The sequence below is a fragment of the Drepanopeziza brunnea genome (genome assembly GCF_022702325.1).
Source record: "Drepanopeziza brunnea f. sp. 'multigermtubi' strain 214-2 chromosome Unknown ctg16, whole genome shotgun sequence".
In the NCBI taxonomy this organism is placed as follows: Eukaryota; Fungi; Ascomycota; class Leotiomycetes; order Helotiales; family Drepanopezizaceae; genus Drepanopeziza; species Drepanopeziza brunnea.
The window spans coordinates 1,043,060-1,061,713 of NW_027094079.1; the positions used below are offsets into that span (position 1 = coordinate 1,043,060).

Here is an 18,654-nt window from a genome sequence, read left to right on the forward strand (position 1 = left end):
CCACCCAAATGGCAGCTCCCCCGATCGATCAAACTGGCGCCCCGTCAATAAAAGTAACAGACCTCTCCTACACCTTCCCCGACCGCTCCCTCGGACTCCACAACCTCACGCTCGCGCTCCCCCCCTCCTCCCGAACTCTCCTCATCGGCGCCAACGGCGCCGGCAAAACTACCCTCTTGCGTCTCCTCTCTGGGAAGCGTCTCGCGCCCTCAGGCACCATCTCAGTCGGTGGTCTCGACCCCTTCAAAGACGGCCTCGAAGGCGTCACCTACCTCGGTCTGGAATGGGTGCTCAACCCCATCGTGCGCACCGACATTGGCGTGAAGGAATTGCTGAAGAGCGTCGGCGGGGACCACTACCTCGACCGGAAGGATGAGCTGGTGCAAGTGCTGGATATCGATTTAGATTGGCGCATGCATGCCGTGTCGGATGGCGAGCGGAGGAGGGTTCAGCTGGCGATGGGGCTGATTAGGCCGTGGCGGATCCTGCTGCTGGATGAGATTACAGTCGATTTGGATCTGCTGAGCCGGAGCAACTTTCTGGCGTTCTTGAAGAAGGAGACGGAGACGCGGAAGTGCACGATTGTGTATGCGACGCATATTTTGGATAATTTGGCGGAGTGGCCGACGCATCTGGTGCATATGAGTCTGGGCAGGGTGAAGGAGTGGGGGGGTATTGAGACCTTTGAGTTGGATGGGAGGGGTACGAGCTCTGGAAATTCAAGGTTGGGGGAGTTGGTTTTGGGGTGGCTGAAGAACGATTTGAGCGAGAGAGGGCCGAGGAATCAGGGAAAGGGGAGCGAGGGTACGGCGTACATGCCTGCTGGGGTAGGTGGATATGGTGCGGAGGAGTTTGACAAGAAGAGGACGTTCTAAAAGTCACGATATGAAGACATGAGGTACGATGGTCAGCATCTCTTTTGTTTGCTTTCGGTTGCATACTGGGGTAGCATGAGCGCTTCAACGCCTCTGGTTGGTCAGCATGGTCGGCGCAGCATTTAACATTGATCGGCGTTCAAAAAATCCTGGTGTCTATTCAGAACCAGCAGCTTCGGGAAGGCCTAGGGAATAGATCCGCAAAGAACTGTCCTCGCTTGCCACCGCAAGCTGCATCTCAATCTTCCTAGCGTTCCCTCCACTATGTGGCTTCCAGGCTAGTTGGGTGATAGCCTTCGAAGGATATGGGTATGCACTAGAAGTCTTAGTATCAAGTTTACAAAGAGGTACAGCCGGACAAACCTAGGATACTCCACCCCCAGCTCAGTCACATCAAACGCCTTCTCGGCATCCAGGCAGTATATTCTGACCCTCCCGACCTCAGTCCCAACTGCGAGATATGCCCGGCCATCAGCTACACACCCATCCATAAAATCCACCGCAGTCACCGGATGCTCCTCCGCAATCGTAGCCTTACACACATACCCCCCGGTACTTGCTTCTTCCCGCGCCCAAAACTTCACCTGCTTATCCCTGCCCGCTGTTGCGAAAACGCTCCCCCCCATAGGTGCCCAAGCCGCATCTAGGATCATCCTTGAATGGCCCTTCAGATTCGCCTCCAGCAGCTTATACCCATTCCCCTTCTTCTCACCCTCTGCCTCCCGCTGGAAAACGGCCCACTGCCGATCACGGCCAACACTCAGAAGTAACGCATCGTCTGACGAGAACCTGAGTCGCGCAACGGTCAGCGTGTGGGCCGTCAACGGTGGCTTCACCTCGTGCCAGCTTTCAGTCTCGAAGATCCTGATGACAGCGTGGTCCAGAGACGTCGCCTTACACGCGGTCGCTACCAGCGACCCGTCGTGGCTGGCTGCTAGGGCCGAGATCTCATAGCCGTGGCCGTACAGCTTCTCGATCTCGGGCCACAGCGTATGGCGCGATAGCTGGTCTTCGAGGGGTGGGTGGGACAGGTTGAGGGTGGATTTGCGCACGATAGAGGCCGGGTCTACGTTCTTGTCTTGAGGGCTTCCAGTTTCGTGGTCGTCGGCGACCTTTTCGATGGCTTTGTTGGAGAGGCCGAGGACGGGCATGTTGGCTGCGTCGGGCATGTCCTCCACGTGCGAGCTTGAGAAGCCGCATAAGGTGTGAAGCAGGTTTGCGACAGCCTTGGGCTCGCTGAAGACGCGGAGGAGCTTTTCCTCTGCGCCTGAGATGAACTGAGAGGCTCCTAGCGAGTCGATGCAGTTGAGATCGTAGCCATGGATTTGTGGTCTTGCCATCTCGTGCCATGAAACGATGTCGTCCCGCTTCCATCTTGCGTGGAGCCTTGTAGTCTGATCGGAGCTTGTAGAGAGCAGGTAATCGCCCTCCTTGGACCAAGCAATCCCAGTGACCGACTGCGTGTGCCCGCTAACTCCCACACTCTGAACCCATTTATCTTTCCCCAAATCGTAATTCCACAATCTCCAACTGCCTGTACGTCCGAGACACACGACAGTTTTGCCTGACGGGGACCATAGACCTGTCCAGAAACCACCGGTACTTCCAGTAGCAGTAGTCGATCCCTTCTCAGAACTGATCTCACCCATTCGTGCAACCGTGACCCAGACACCAGTCGTCTCATCAGGCTCCCAAATGGCTAGCGAGTTATCCGCCGATACTGAGAGAAGCTGTAAACTCTTCCCTACAGCAAACCATTTCGTGCTGTAGATCCAGTCCTCGTGCCCTAGTAGAAGTGCCTCGAAGGTAGCCGAGAAATTCATGTCATCTGCTCTGAAGCGATGCGCTTTATTTGAAAGCGATTTCCCGGGCATGAAGGCTCCCAAAGACGGATCTGCACTAGCTGCTGCGGCGGGCAACTGTGTTCCTTGATGGATCCTCCATAGCCGGATGTACTTATCCTGGCTTGCTGAGGCTAGGATGAGATCACTCTTTGGGTTGAAGGACTCTTGGGTAAATTCCAATGACCTGATCCAGCCTTCGTGGCCGGCTAAGGTAGCCTGAAGCTTGAACTCTGGGCTATTCTTCGCGTCTCGGACGTAGAGCTGGATGATATCTTTGGTGCCAGCAACAGCAAGCACATACGATTCCAGTGAATCGGCCAAATTACACAAAGCCAACGACAGTGGGAAGAATTTCGGGGCGATGTTGATGGTTTGCCGCAGTGATGCGACTTTCTCGTCGTCCAGAGACCAGACCTTGACGGTGAAATCTGCTGCTCCCGTGACGAAGATTTTGGATGAACGACTTGAGACTCCTATGCAGTTGATGGAGTTTGAATGGTCTGAGAGAGTCTGGATGCATGAATAGCGATTCGTGGATTGGTCATTGCTCCATATTTTAACGGTTTTGTCGACGGAGCCGCTGAGGAGGAGGCCTGGAGTTCCGGGGACGAATTTGACGGCGTTCACTGTGTCTGTATGGCCATCTAGAAGATCATGAACACCTCTTGAGGTTTCGTTCTAGCCAGACGTTAGATTTCCGTTCATTCTCGCGCGCTGTTTTCTGTGATATTCATGTGGCGATGGGACGACGGCGCCACCCTATGTAACAATCGACACTGACCTGCGGTTGCCACAACGCAACATTTCTATCGGCACCATGCGCAAGGAGGCCTGCTGTATCCCAATCTGCAGCAGAGGGATGGCGATTTGCTCCTGCAGCCAGATAGTCTGCGCTGGCTTGAGCCATCTCCAGTCCACCGCCGGCTCACTTAATTCTGCGAAAATGGATAGATCAGCAGGTTGCAACGACTCATCGACAGTATTGCATATTCGAGAACCAAATTTGTATCTTCTCTGCCAGCTTGGTTGTTCTGTGCTCGAGGTTGAACTGGCCGATCACGGGATTTGAGGGTGGAAGACTTTTCGGCAAAATTGCATCGTGATTCCGGACAGCAGAGCATAGTTCATTTTCACTTGTTCAAGCTCAGAACTCCTATCCTCCTCCTGAGAATTCCGAATAATAACTCAATGGCACAATGTATCTTGCCTAGTCTCATATCTACGTATATACAAAGTCACCATACTTTGTGTGAGTCTGACTGCATAACGACGAAGTACCGGTAATGTGAGTGAGGATCGCACGCTAAGCGAAAAGGTTACCACAACCTCATTCTTCACGATCGTGTCGTCCTTCCTCTCTCCAAACCCTGAGCCCTTCGCCTACACACAACTTCTACGATCCCCGCAAACGCGAGATGGCTTCTCAACCCCTTATTTCTCTTGTTGTCGAGTTCTCGTAAGTACATCGGTGTTATTTCTACTGTCTATCCCTGGATTTGCGTGGGGGTGCAGAGCTAAGGCCTCAATCAGCGGTGGCCTGGAGATGCTCTTCTCCGATGAGCGTCAGCACAAGCTCCAGGTCCCTGCCACAGACGAAAAGGGAAACGCCGTCACCGTCGGATGGCTCGTCAACTATCTCTGCGAGGAGCTCATGAAAGATGCAAGGAAGGAGATGTTCATACTGGATGGTCACGTGTAAGCCACAACTCTGCTCACCATGCATTCATCATACCACTATACGGACACCGCTCCTTCAACGCTTTGGCGTCATCGAATCATTACTTTTCACTTCACTCTACATTATATTGGAATCTGCATGCCATCGCCATCCGCTCGACGACCCTCAATTCCCTCGCCATTTAAATCTTTCAGACAAATTAGGCCGTCTTACTGATCACTTGCATGCATACAGCCGCCCGGGAATCCTGGTACTGATCAACGATGCCGACTGGGAGTTAGAGGGCGAAGCTACTTACGCCCTGCAACACAATGACAATATTCTCTTCGTCTCAACTCTACATGGAGGCTAATCATCCAATACCAAATCAAGGCATCAGGCCATTTTTATAAGACTTTCGGTGCGGCTATTGCCTGACCAAGAGCCCCTAGTCAGCTCTCGACTGTTGCAGTCTCTCATGTGGTCACATTACAGGTTGTTTCAAGGAAATGCGAAGGGGATCGGGAAGCGTGGCATCCAGGTCTATTTCGCGATATGCAGTCCAGCCTCCAGAGACAGGCTGTACAACACACATCGGCCCGGCCGGGTTTGCCCTGTACCGATCGGCACCAGGCCAGCTCCACATCCGCCTCACCGTTCTTTCAAAAACATCGGGTGTCAGTGAGCGACCATCCCGTCCATAATCAGTCACAATCCATTCAAGATCGCGTCCAAAGATAGCTCTTCCAGTATTTGCAAATTATGGCGCAAATTCGCAATGGACGCTGCTTTTACACTAAAAGTTGTTGTTATGTTCAGCTCCAAGGTTCCTCCCGCGCTAAGCGGAAGTCTACGCTGTGTGATGAACCCACTGCACGCAACCTTACACGGCACCCCAGCACAAGCCTCCCGGGTTCCGGGACCCGAGATTTGGGATCTGCCAAAGCCGCCTCGCTCCGTTTCTCAGCGGTGAAGGCTGCACCGCGCGTCTCCCAAGTCAAGGTGAGGCATATTATCTGCCAGCTCGAGTACTCCGCAGTCGAGAATCACCGGGTCGAAATCTTCTTCGCACGAATTAGCAGCCCGCGTACTTGTCAACTGCCAGCTCCTGGAATAATGCCCGGAAAACCGGTAGACAGATCTAGGTCTGCATCTCTTCTGTAATGGCTGCAGGCCCAGCAGCGCGGGATTTTAAGGCTTGCAGCCCCGGGCGGCAAGCGCCAAGTAATTGGGGCGTTGCGTGATCGCTTCTCCCTCGCTGTTGGTCAGGGGCTGCGCGCGGCACAGATCCGAGGCACTCAGTACGCAGGCTATTGAAATAGCAAGATTTTTCAAATTCAGTCCTGAAATTGTGTTTTCAGGGACGCGATGTTCCAGATGAGCAGAAAGGTTCTGGGCTTTGTGAGGTACCTACCCTACCTATGCCCCCTGTAGGGGAAATCGCCAAACAAGCGAGCCCCTTTTCGCATCACAAAAGTGCACTTTGATGTAACCTCACCATGAAATTCCATACAGTGCTGTGAAACTAGTGGTGGGAAATTTGATTCAAACCAACGGCCACGATAACTCTCAATCAAGTCCAGACGTGCTGATCTGGCTGGCTGTCCAAAGTAGCCAGCCACAGTTAGTTGTTGACATGGCAGTCCATCTTTGTACAGGATGGCTCAAGCTGTGTCTATGGTAATATATATATGTATTTTTTTTTTTGGTTACAAGTCGCAGGGTAATTAAAACTGTCTCCCTTATGCACTCTCTTATCCGCAAAGAAGCAGGCGAAGCCTTTCTCATCATTTTTTTCTTCAACAGGTTCCCTATATTCCCCTTCCGTCCCGTCACGATGACGTTTCGTTCAAAAAGTCTAAACGAAAACAAGCGATGATTTTTTTTACCGCACCCTTTCCTTGTCTATACCGTTACTCTCAAGCGAGCAAACAAATGTACGGGGCGATATGAAGTGAAGCGAAGCCACTCCACCCCAAATAGCAAAGTAAAGCAAAGAAAAGAAAACTAGCGACTTGATGTCGACTCGGACTCGATGCTGCAAAGTCGTGTTTTAGAGAGATTTGTAGATGGGAGAGAAAGTAGAGAAAACAGGAGATCTGAGATTGATGGACCGGAAAAATAGAAACTTGCAGACGGAAAAAGGAGCCAAACGAGCCAAAGTTCTAGGGAGAGAAAGAGAAGAGAGGAAGAGAAGAGGAGAAAAGAAATGAAGAGAGGAAAAGAAAAAGAGCCGCCGATAGATGCCCAGACGTGATTCCCACCCGCCACCCTCCCTCCACGATATGTCCAGCTATCCATTCATTCATCAACAGCTTTCTATGTCCATGCCGTCGTGGTCGTCGTGGTCGTCGTCGTTCTCGTGTTCGTACTCGTGAAATGAGAGTTTGATACACTACCCCACCAATCGATCGTGCTGCAGCTCTCGTAGTCGGTCAGGGTCGTTCGGCCGGGCTAGTGCATCAATTTTTGTGGATGCTCATTGCCCATCGCCCCACGGCGCCTCGATATCCACCCATGTATCTCCGCCCCACCCGTCCATTCGAAATCTCAGATCTACATTCCCCCACCCTCCCGGTGCTTCCGACAATCAGTAGGGCATCCGGTCCCCGAAAGCCAAGTGAATGTGCACGCGCTCGCTCTCGCCGAACACATCAGCGTGGGAGTACTCGTACGACGCGTCCGAGCCCGGGCTCGAGTGCATCGAGGACTGGTCGCTCTGGCTGCTACTGCTGCTACCGCTGCTGCTACCGCTGCTGCTACCGCTGCTGCTGCCGGCGTCGCTGCCCTCGAACATCTCGTACCGGTTGTGGAGGTGGTGTTGGTGCTCGGGGCCGACGCCCCCGCCCTGTATGGCCATCACATCCATGTTGGCGCGCGCGGAGCCCGGCGGCGAGGCGCGGTACCTACTGCGGCTGCGGCTGCGGCTGCGGCTGCGGGACGAGGAGGACGAGGACGAGGACTCGATATTCAGGCCCTGCATGCGGGCCTGGAGCGCGCGCGAGCCGTGGCTGATCTTGCGGCCTACGCCGCGGCCCTTGATGCCCTTGTTAGAGTTCTTGAATAGGTTGCTGAAGTACTCCCGCATCTCCTTCTCGGCGCGCGTCATCTGCTCTGGCTCGGTGGAGGCGAACTTGATGGTGAGCTCCGCGATGGTTTCTTTGTGAAAGTTGTTGCAGTGGGACTGTGTGGAGGAGACAATGTCAGCTTCGCTTCTGGCTTGTCCTTTTTTCTGTTTTCTTTTTCCTTTTCTTTTCCCCGGTTAAGAGTGCGTGTAGGGGGTACAGGTGGACTGGGATAAAAAGAAAGAAAAGTAAAAAATCAAGGGTTCAAAGCCACAGAGTTGAAATAGAGGGAGTAGTTTCCACTATGCGATTGCGGAGTGCAACATTCTTGGGTAAGAGACCTCCAAGGGCGAAAAAAATAAAAATAGAGAAAGTAGAGAAGAATATAAAGAACGTACCTTCAAGTTACCGCGCTGGGTAAACAGCTTCCCGCACTCTTTTCCGTTCTCTTCAAACCGACAGATGAAGGGCTTCACTCCCAGATGTACGTTCATGTGAGCTCGCACCTGGCCCTTCTGGGCGAAATTTCTGTCGCATTTTGGGCAATTGTATGGACGTTCTCCGGTGTGGAGACGTTCGTGCGACTAGGGAGGAGGCTATCAGTACGAATGCTCTTCTCGGGAGAGAGTGCCAGCTGAGACTGGGCTGGGTGTAAAATACCTTCTTATTCCCAAGCTGAGAGAATGTCAGACCGCAGCCTTCAAAAGTGCAGAACTAGGGTAAAAATCAGCATATAAATCTCACGCAGTGGATTTTGGTGGGGGCTTACGTAGGGCCTCTCTCCTGTGTGCTTTCGCTCGTGGATGTCGAGATGGGTCTTTTGAGAGAAGCTCATGTCGCACTCGTCGGTGATGGTACATCGGTAACGCTTCTTGGCCGCCTTCTCCCGTTAGCTTGTTGAAGGCCCGATGAATCGAATGAGGGCGACTTACCGCTGGTTTTTTCTGCCCAGCCGAGGAAGGTTCCTGTTGTAGCTTATTTGGCGACTTGGCCTGGATAACTTTCATAAGCTCGTCCATTGGTGTGTGGAAAGCAATTTCTTTGGATTCATCTGGGATGACTCTGCTGGTGCTCGCCGTGTCGGAAGACTGAACAGGGCGGGTGACTGGCCACACCGACTCCGACTTGATAGCAGGATTGCGACTGGCATGTTGTTGGAAGTAACTCTGCCTCGGTTCCAGCTGTACATGTACATAGGAAGCTGGCTGATGCCCGGTGTCTCCTTGCGTCAAGCGTGCGAGTGGCCTCTGCTGCATGAAATTCATGCTCGCGGGGGCTGCAGGCGCGAAAGTCGGAACGATGTTGGTGCTGGCAGTGGCTCCGTGGAGACCATCGTAGCTGAACGGCTGCTGGTGCTGCATCTGGTGGTGGGCAACTACCTCTACGCTGTGGGTAGTCACTCCACTGTAGGTCTGAACAGGTGCGTATTGAGGCGCCATGATGGCCCCATTTAGCTCAGCAGAAGAGACCGTTCGATCATGGTCATGGTACGAAGGAACCAAACCAGAGATATCCATTGTGTAAAAGGTATGGATTGGTTGTTGCGCGCTCTGCTCCGGCCAACGACCCCAAGCCTGACCCGAACCGTGCTTGATGACTGCCAGCTTGCCGGTTTTGTCTTGCTGGAAGCAAGACTTTTAGGATGTGAGGAGTGGGCGAGAGATTCCTGTTGTTGACGTCGTTGTTCTTGTTGTTCGTAGGGTGGCGGATCGAGAGGTGAGGCAGCAAGACCAAGAAGAAGAAAAACGGTAGGTGTTAGATGCAGCAAACAATATGAAGGGCAAAAATTTTCTAGAAGAAAGCGACAAGTATGATCGGTGGGTATATTGTGATATATCTGTGGTTGGCTTGTGGAAGTATGTTTGTGTGACTTTTCCTGAGTGAGGTTGAGGAGGAATAAAAAGTGTTGCCAATCGATGGATGTACGATACTGGCTCCTCAATATTTCACGTCATGACGGGTGTCCTATGTCCCTCATATACAAAAAGGCTGCTCATCAGCCCCCACTTGGACTTGAACGATTTTTCAGAACGGCCGTCCCGCGGTGGCCGACTGACACGACGCCAATGACAGGCCCCATACCTGGACGCATTACATTTACGGACATGGAGACTGACCAGGGCTCTTGCCGTACAGGCAGGCAGGCCGGAAGGTAGGCCGTGATCGATGAAGAGTCAGGCATTTAGTTGGATGAAGATATTTCCATACAAAACAACGGGTAGACAAGCTCACTAGTGAAGTGAGTGCCAGTACTTGCCAAAGCTGACAAGGGGGAGAGGGGGGAGGTCTGCGACCGGGGGATGTGTCACGACGAGAGTACAGATGAGATGGGATGGGATGATAAACAAGACAGACCAAACCAAACTGGGGTATAATTGGTTCAAATTCTGGTTATGTGATGGGATGAGATGGTGTAGTGTATGATATCTTTTCCGCACGTCAAGACAGGGACCCCAATATCTGTGCATGCATTGGCTGCTGCAGATGAACGACTAGCCATCGATTGAGGCATCGTGCAGTGGAAGTGGAGGCGGGAGTGGAAATCCAGGAAGTGGATGTGGTGTGGATATGGATTCCGTAAGAGACTCGGAAGAGATGTAAAAGAGAGGTCAAAGACATTGATGCCCCGGGGTCATGGATCTTGCGAGCCTCCAAGCCAAATGAAGTACAATACTAGAGATGCATATGGACCCCTGTTGGCTTTTAGCTTTCTGGCTTCGGCTATCAGACGCAGACGCGGACGCAGATGCAGACGTAAATGTGGAGTGGATGTGGACGTGGGGGTTAGCGAGGAAGATGACCGAAAAGACAAGTAGCATTCTCTGTACAGTACAGTACGATAGAGTGGAGTGGTAGATGTAGATGTAGAGACTAGATACCAGACGGTATAGTGTAAGTCCGGGTCTTGCAAGAAAAGTCCCCAGTCTAGTCCAGCCCTACCTGGTGGTCAGGACGTTCTCTTGCTCTGGCTTTGGCTCTGGCTCTGGCGATCACATCACATCACTACCACTACCCACAGCTCTGTTATCACTCCACATCTTCTGAGTACTGTAGCTGTGGATGTAGTAACACGCATCCATTGCATTACATCGCACGTACTGATATATCAAGTTGGTGGGCGCCGGAGATTCTGTTTCTCGGCGCATACTGCGGCTGCGACGTACTCCGTAGACTGAAGTGTCAAGGAGCCGCGATCCAGGAAGAGATTGAGAAGAGAGGAGAGGAGAGGGAGAGAGGAGAGTAGACCACCAGGTGAGATGTCGTCAGCGACACGAGGTTGAAATCTGACGGAAACGCCCTCCACCCCGGTCGGACCTGGTGCAGTATGCGTGTGGCCGGGGAACAAGGAAGCGCTCAGCCGCGGAACTCTCGTTTGCATGAAAATCTGACGAAGATGAGAATCGAGCATATCGTATATACATATATGATACATATGTATACATATATATGTATCATATATGTATATATATTTGCAGTCGAACACCCACACCTACATCCACCCATATCATCGTGATGGCAGGACCAGGCGGGGCCACGATGTCCGATGGGAACTGGACACGGTGCACCTGTGGACGTCTTTCCATCTCCATAGGCTTTGGGAAATTCCAGCCAGCCGCTTTGAATCCACGCTTCAAGCCCGATCCACTGAAATCTGCGCAACGCAACCTTGGTGGTGATGTTGTGAAGATAGATTCCTTGCACACAATACACACCTGCTCCTCTGGTGTTCGTTCTCATAGGCCAACAGCCCAACAGCCTCGAACATATTGGCCTTTCGTGTCGCTGGGCGCTGGGCGAGTAGGATCGCCGTTCGATTCACTGCATCAGATCCGTTGCGGTGATGGACTCACCGCACAGCCCGGGGCCGAGCGGGAAATCAGGAGGCCAGCCACCTAATCGTAGCATATAGATAGATAGATAGATAGATGCTGCGTAGGTCCGTTCGTCTCCCGTCCGGTGGCGTTTTCAGGAACATCCTATCCCATCTCATAACGTCACGGTTAACGGGCGAAGATGATATGTATCAGAGGTTGAACAGCCATCGATCGAGCAACCTGGCCCGAGCACAAGTCGAAAGCACCACCGTACCCTGGGCAATCCCGACTCTGTGGTTGAGTTAAGCTGCGTACGACAAGGTTAAAGATCCTCCGGAGTCAATCCCGACTGGCCGACTCTGGTAGGGTGGCGAAGGCATTTTCCGGACGTATACACACATAGTTGTACCGAATATATATATATATATTGTGTGTGTAAATATATGCACCTATACTTCTATCATTTGCGCGCGGGGAGCAAGCCATGTCTTTGACTTCCACCGGGACCAAGATAATCCCGCAGCTGGACCGACGGTATGCCCTATGCCTAAGTACCTTGAGCCTTGAGTGAGAGACGCGGGTCGGATAGGATAGGATAGGATAGGATAGGATAGATACTAGCGGCTGTTAGAAACTCGAACGGCAACGGCAACGGCAGCGTCAACAAACCGTGCGCGAGTTTGGTTGAATCACTAGGGCAAACGTTGCGAGAAGAAAGCTCGGCTAAAAATAGGTGGAGCCGAGTCGGATCAGGTGATAATAATATCACGTGAATAACAATATTGGATCGGCGCTAAGGTCCGGTGCAGAGCTGCAGAGCTACTTTAATTTACTTTACTCACTTACTTACATTCAATTGCTTACACCTACTTCGTACTTACAACCCTATCTTCGTCGCCGCCACCACCTACCTGTACTGTATCACCCGACTCGAATGCCAATACTATCGCCGCCATGATGCCGACAATGAACGGTATCACTTTATCGATACAGCAGTTTATGTGCACCCGAGAGCGATATAAGCGGTTGCTCGGCCCCGGGCCATATGACCAAAAGCTGCGGGTCCCACGCTGATTACTGGGAGGTAGATTAATAATGCTCGAGCACAAATTGAGTATCTACGGAGTACGGAATGAGACCGCTTTAGCGATGAGGAATGCAGTAACGAGGGTGCACACTATTCGCCTCGTTCAGCAGCAGTATTCCTTTTTTCAAGTAGCGCACCGCCTGGGTCATAGGGAACGAGGCCACTACACTACGATAGGAGTTGAGTTTCTAACGGCCGATATAGCCACGAGAAACCCACAACCAACGCATCGCACCGGCATGGCCAGACTGTCTCGTCAAGTTAGTCGGCTATATTACTCTAGCGGATGGGATACGATACCGGTACCTTCCTTCAAGTTCCCGCCAGAGGCGCAAGATGGGGGAAGCGCAGTCCTTGAATACCAATACCCTTGCGGAGATCCATCACCGACTGACTACCCTTGACAGATCTTTTGCAAATGCCACCACGGCGAGTACCGTGCCCTGTTCAGGATTACCTGCATCGATGATCGGATTCTGTGGTCAGCTGCGTCTTCGCCCTCGGGGAAATGCTCGATCTCCGGGGTATGCAGTATCTGATCGAGCAGGAACGAATCGTACGAAGATCAAAGCGCGATCATTCCGGGTCCACTCGGATGGCGAGTATTTGCCCAGGGCTGAGTGGCCGGGCTGGGGTGGTTGAACAGCCCGTCACAGTAGAAGCGCGGCAAATCGCCAGGCACATCATCCGCAGCCACGTTAAATTCTCCACGTTGGCTTCCAAGCTCAGCACCGCACATGCTCTTCAGCGTCACAAGTGCGTCTGCTTCTTGCCAATACCTTCGCATTCTTAAAACGGTAACTTCAAACGAGAACTGGACCAGCGGTGAGACGGGATTGCCGGGCTGTGCGGCAACAACCTTTTACGATAATCTTTTTCTCCGGATGAACATGGCCTCAGCGTCTCAAACGGCTTTTTCCGTTTCAGTCATTTTCTCCCTCCCGATTTGTAATTTCGAAGTACGGTCAGCGGAAGTAGGCCAACGCAAGTGACTCAAAAATTGTGATCTGTCAGAATACTGTCATTTCGATGCACCACCGCATGGCTTCGCAAAATTTGCAGAATTAGGCCATTTAAACTGGTTCAAGCCGGTAGCCCAATCAGCAACTCAGCAACGCCCTCTGCCAGCTACTCTTGGGGGGAGGTGTTGGATGCAGCGTCTCATATTCATTACGAAAAGTTCTTCGTCCGAGGGTTAAGGGATGATTTCGGTTCGGACTCTGGCCGCTGCAAAGACTGCAAGATGTTCTGATTTCAAAAGCCTGTGGTCAGACTTTGCGAGCCGCTCAAATCCCGTTCCGATTTACACTTTGAGAGAAAGATGTTGTGCCCGATACTTCACCGCTGGGAGCCAAAGGATTTGAAAGGAACGAACAACCCTTCTAACATCATCTGGAACATCACCTCCACCAATGCTCAGACCCGCGTGCCCAGCTCAGAACTGCGAGCAAGCGATATCTATAAGCTGCGGCTCGGCGCTCTGCGTCTCTCGTTAAGTCATAGAATCTGGGTTTCTTGTTGTTCTGGAGCGCAAATGCATTGAAAACCCATCTCATCTCTGCGGAAAAAAAGTGTGGCTATCCGTGAGATGTACCACATTTTCAGTCATGATGGCATAGATCTGCGGTTAAAGGGGTTGATGCTGCAGAGCTCTTACCCAGGAGAAAAGTCATGGGCGCCTCATGCGATTATGCTATATCCTGCTACAGATGCCCTTTGGGTACTGTCAATAAATCACCAGTGGCTGGGCTTTGTATTGCGAGTGCAATTCCTTCTTACCCCGGAAGGTGTACCCGCCAGCGCCGGTTAGTACGTCGTTATTCTCTCACATAACACTATGGTCTCAACCCCTCTAAGGTGCAATTTTAAACATGTGTCTTCACAATCAATACATTGCTGCCTTATTTGAGCCTCTGGCTATCTTCTCTCTTGTTACTGCTTAAGCTCTACTTGCATGTACTGCAGCCATCTCACGGCTCTATTCTGTTGCTGATCGGCGTCCGACCTGCCTCGGCCGTTTCTATTCTAGGCCAGATCGTACGACAGTGGCGAGGTCTAAATCATTATGGCAAGTTGAAAACCACATGGCTCGGAGCCAAGATCACAGCTACTCTAGGTACTTTTCATCAATCCCTCTGTGTCTCTCTGTTTCGCAGAATCTAACCCTGTACTGCTTCTGAACGTGTCGTCACCATCAAAACATGCGATGAGCATTAACAACATCATCCCTTTTTATACTTTCCCTGGCGCATATCAGCTTCCGTTACCCGGCGGCAAGGCATGGCACTCAAAATAGAGTGTCAAAATCTTCAGCGATGGTTCGGCCCGCCCCTTCTTTCCCATCCCCACCTCACTAATGAAGCATCTAGTTGCCATCGCAGTCTTGGAATCTGCGCTTCCGTCTCGTAAATTTCCGATCTTTGCTGTCCGGAAACCACTCCGGACGGGAACTTTATTATGAAGAAGCAAAGACAAACTCTCTTTCTGCTTAAGATCTTAGATCGCAGACCTGGTTCAACTCCCCGGACTCTTGATAGTGCAGCTCTACATGGCGTATACTAAGTAACGCGCAAAGATCGCTTGCAGAATGGCTCAAACGTCGAAGACCACATGTAGCAAGTTGCTGCTGCATTTTTACAGTAGTGCTGCAGGCTTTTAAAGTTTCGGGAGGCTGTGATTGATTTTAGTGCCTCGGCGGTCGTCTACGCCGCAGCTCAGATCGAGGAAGAACTTCTACTGCGTGATGAGCCGATGCTTGCTGCTCGGAGTCGAGGCGAGGTGGTCCTAATCAAGGGGCCCTAATCAAGACGCTGTCGTATCATCGCAAGGTGTATACGATATTGCAGAATTCAACAATTGCAAAAGTGCAATTCGTTATGCTTGTAGAGATTCCGGGCGGGAGCAATTGCCACTATCTATCCCTGTTCCCTAGCTACAATACAATAGCTCTTCCGACACTGTGTTATGGACCAGAGTATTAACATCGATCTTCTTTGAAGACTATATTTCAATTATGCTTTTACGACGGCCATGATTTTGGTCTCGAGCGAGTAAGTGAATGACCGGCGCCGAAACGCTCTAGGCCCTCAATGCAATTCTTGTCGTTGGCGGTTCGAGTTTGAAACAAGAAAATTGAAATTCGGGTCCGAGGAGGGATTTGCGGTTTCACGTATCGCTCGATTTCTTTGAACTTTATTGTTCGTGCTAGGTAATTTCAAGCGAGGGCGATTTGAGAAAATGTTTTCTAGTCGACGATGCCCCTGTATGAATTTCTCGTCCGCTATTTCATGAGTAATATGGCTTGGTTGCGATATATTATACTTTCAATCTGTCTGCAGGTGGGTGATTCGGGGTAGCTCTGGAAGAGAAAACTGACCAATGCACAGTACACACGATCCAGGAGCTATCTCCGGAAGCTTTTCCGGAGGCATTCTGATGACGCGTTTGTTCTTCCTGAATAAAGCTAGATTCCGGGATGCTCGATTATGGACCTATACGAGGTGCCTCTTACGAACCTTCAGCCTTGTAGTCAATCTTGTATTGTCTACGGAGGTACAGCGGTTACCACGGCTAATATTTCTAACCCACTTGGGCAATAACGTGATCGCTAGGCACGAAATTTGGAGGAACCTCATTTTAACAGAACCCAATTAGGTTAGGAAAAGTGGCTGTGGGTCGACGAGGGTTAAGACACTTAACCGCTGTACCTCCGTAGAGAGCCGAAATCGAATCAATCGGGATGGTTGTAAGAAAAAGATCGGGTCTTAGCTCGATGAAAACTTTCACGATAACCTTAAATTGACTCGATCCGGCTGCAGCCGCGCTGCTCGATATTACACTGCCTTCGAGAGACGGGCTTTTAGCCTACAATACGATCGAGTCTGCGAAGCTTTTACATGATCGAATCCCCCCCTCGATCGACTAAAAAGGCTTGACCTTCGCATTTCGGCCTAACCCTTAACCGACTCGAATCCCTTCCTCGAACCGATAACCGTTCTTTTGTACTCATTATATTGCTCGAAATTAGCGTCGATACATCTTTACGATAAATGCGCTGCGGACCGCTATCGCGCACGATAAATACGCAGCATAATGAAGGCCTTTATAACTCTTCGAGAATACTTTATCATTATTCGTCGTCGGTCGATACCGATTTACAAAAGAAATCCCGAAATAGCGGCCGCTTACTTCGAGTCGTGTTAAGACAAAAAGGTTTTAAAAAAAGGTTTTAACAGATGAACCTAATCTTTAAAGGTCATCTCATCTACTGTACTCCGTAGATACACCGTGCACGGATGTGGAGACGCCAGAGTGTGGATCACTCAACGTCAATCCAACGCGTCCCAGCGCGTAGATTTTGTAGAATATAATTATGACATTGACTAAAGTGATGTCATTTTAATCAATTAAATCTTCGTCTGTAAAGCTCGTTTTTTTCGTCAGAAGACCGTCTGGGGACCGTTCTAGGACCGTCTTAAAGCCGACTTATAGGCGTCCCCGAACTTGAAACCGTCCTCGATGACTTAGATTAGTGAGCAAACAGATAGTAGAATATGTAGAATATGCTCTTCAGCTCCCCTTCTTTCCCCTCCCCCTCCTCGCCGCCCTTACTTTGCGATAACGTTTGGGTGATTATCACCGAAGCTAACAAAATACTACGTATCACGGAGTTTAGAGAGTTTGGGTTTTGAAATATTCCGAAGTATTACCGGAGATCTCTGGGCTGTGCACAGGGGTTTAAAAAACTATAAGTATAAGCGAGGGCCCACATAGTCTACACATAGTCTACGGTGCATCTACGTACAGTCGATGGGATAAGAGATTTTAAAGGTGATATGAGATATGATTCGAGAAGAGGGCGACCGAAAGTGGACCAGCGAGTTTAAGCCCGAAGCTCTTCTCGTTGCTAAACTACCTTTTGCGGACGTATAGCGCTACGCTAGCCTCGAGTTTCTCTTCGCAATCGTTAAACAACTTGAACAAAAGGAGCGACTAAGAATAAGGAGCTTAATAGAGTGCTCATAGCACGCTTGTTAAAGGTGTTTCGAAAAAGGAATAGGTAAAAGAAGTTTCTTATCTACAACGGCTCGCTCACTCCTGTTTAAACAGGGCGAAAATGATAAAAGCAGTTTCCAGGCTCGGCTATATCTTTTGCTCGTTTTCCCCATTTTTTTGTCCAGGAAGCACAGGGTCCCTCCCTGATGTAAATAACAAGAAATGGACCCTTATGCTAGAATAAAGTTCAAAGGATTCCATTGATTTATCGAACCCTTCCAAGACCAGGCGCCTCGAGTCGAGACCTGACTATTTACCAACTGTTCCTTCGAAACCATCGTGAGATGTATCACAATTGCGCTGAAGATATGATACATCCTTTCCTTTCCGGGTCATCCGACAATACCAGAAGCAGGAGCCGCAGCTCTCTGCAAACCAACGGAACCTGATGGATCACCCCCTTCCACACAACCAACTCTTATCTCAAAACACTCTTGCTTGCCATCTGCATCAACTCGACTCGCCTGGGAATCCGGAATCGTTCCCAGACTCCCCGCCTTTCCCCCCCTTCCCTCCCCCACACGCCCATTCTCACCGACATTCAAGTTTCAAACCGATGCACGATGCCACATGTACTAGTACTACGTCGCAGGCGTAAGTATTACCCCTCGAGGGTAGGGAAAACAGGGGCTTTAAAGTGGAAACTAAACTTTTAAGGCACCCTCGAGGGGTAATACTTAGGCCTGTACCGTGGGTATGTTCGCGCAGACTTCCTCCCTTCAGAACCAACTCTGCGTCACACGTATGCCACGTCTCGTCATCTACGGGCTCCCGCGAAGCAAGCCCTGACTCACTCACTCACTCACTCACTCACTCTTCCCATCTTTTCTTCTGGACGAATGGAGAGTCCGATGTAGTAGTCCCCCCTTTGTAGTCCTGTCCTGTCCTTATCTTTGAGGAAGGTCGGCCGCGCTCCGTGCCATGTGGAAGAGAAGGAAAGAGAGGAGGTAGAGGCGGAAGACGGACGTCTAAAAATGTGTGTAAATAGTACGGTTCCATCTCAAGCTAGTAGATTTGACAGTGAGAAGGGTAAGTCACGTATAGGTATGTAGGTATATAGGTAGGTATATATCTACTCGTATGTGTAGTGGATAGCCGAGATTACAAGAAAGGGCTGCTGCAGATATCCCTATCTCTCTTTCTCTCAGGTTCTTTATCGGGTCTCGGGGCAATGGACGTGGGTGAGAGGGAAAGAGAGAGAGATGTACTTGTTATAGGTAGAAAAAAATTATGATTAGCGCTCGAATCTACGCTTT

General features: G+C 50.8%; 4 protein-coding genes across 4 annotated transcripts; 2 read left to right on the top strand and 2 right to left on the bottom strand.

Annotated features, from left to right (window-relative positions):
• Positions 1-8: 8 nt before the first annotated feature.
• Positions 9-875, top strand: L3040_008579 (uncharacterized protein; the record flags this gene model as incomplete). The annotated part of the gene is made up of 1 exon (XM_007296101.2): positions 9-875. The coding sequence occupies one exon, from the start codon at positions 9-11 to the stop codon at positions 873-875; it is 867 nt and encodes a 288-aa protein (XP_007296163.2).
• A 156-nt stretch (positions 876-1,031) lies between these two features.
• On the bottom strand, positions 1,032-3,626 carry L3040_008580 (uncharacterized protein; the record flags this gene model as incomplete). The annotated part of the gene is made up of 3 exons (XM_007296100.2): positions 1,032-1,191; positions 1,239-3,397; positions 3,501-3,626. The coding sequence occupies 3 exons, from the start codon at positions 3,624-3,626 to the stop codon at positions 1,032-1,034; spliced, it is 2,445 nt and encodes an 814-aa protein (XP_007296162.2).
• Positions 3,627-4,134: 508 nt separating this feature from the next.
• Positions 4,135-4,749, top strand: L3040_008581 (uncharacterized protein; the record flags this gene model as incomplete). Its single annotated transcript, XM_007296099.1, has 3 exons — positions 4,135-4,175; positions 4,250-4,414; positions 4,632-4,749. The coding sequence occupies 3 exons, from the start codon at positions 4,135-4,137 to the stop codon at positions 4,747-4,749; spliced, it is 324 nt and encodes a 107-aa protein (XP_007296161.1).
• Positions 4,750-6,966: 2,217 nt separating this feature from the next.
• L3040_008582 (uncharacterized protein) lies at positions 6,967-8,958 on the bottom strand (the record flags this gene model as incomplete). The annotated part of the gene is made up of 5 exons (XM_007296098.2): positions 6,967-7,560; positions 7,840-8,025; positions 8,102-8,155; positions 8,211-8,321; positions 8,374-8,958. 5 exons carry the CDS (start codon positions 8,956-8,958, stop codon positions 6,967-6,969), a joined length of 1,530 nt encoding a protein of 509 aa, XP_007296160.2.
• Positions 8,959-18,654: the final 9,696 nt, after the last annotated feature.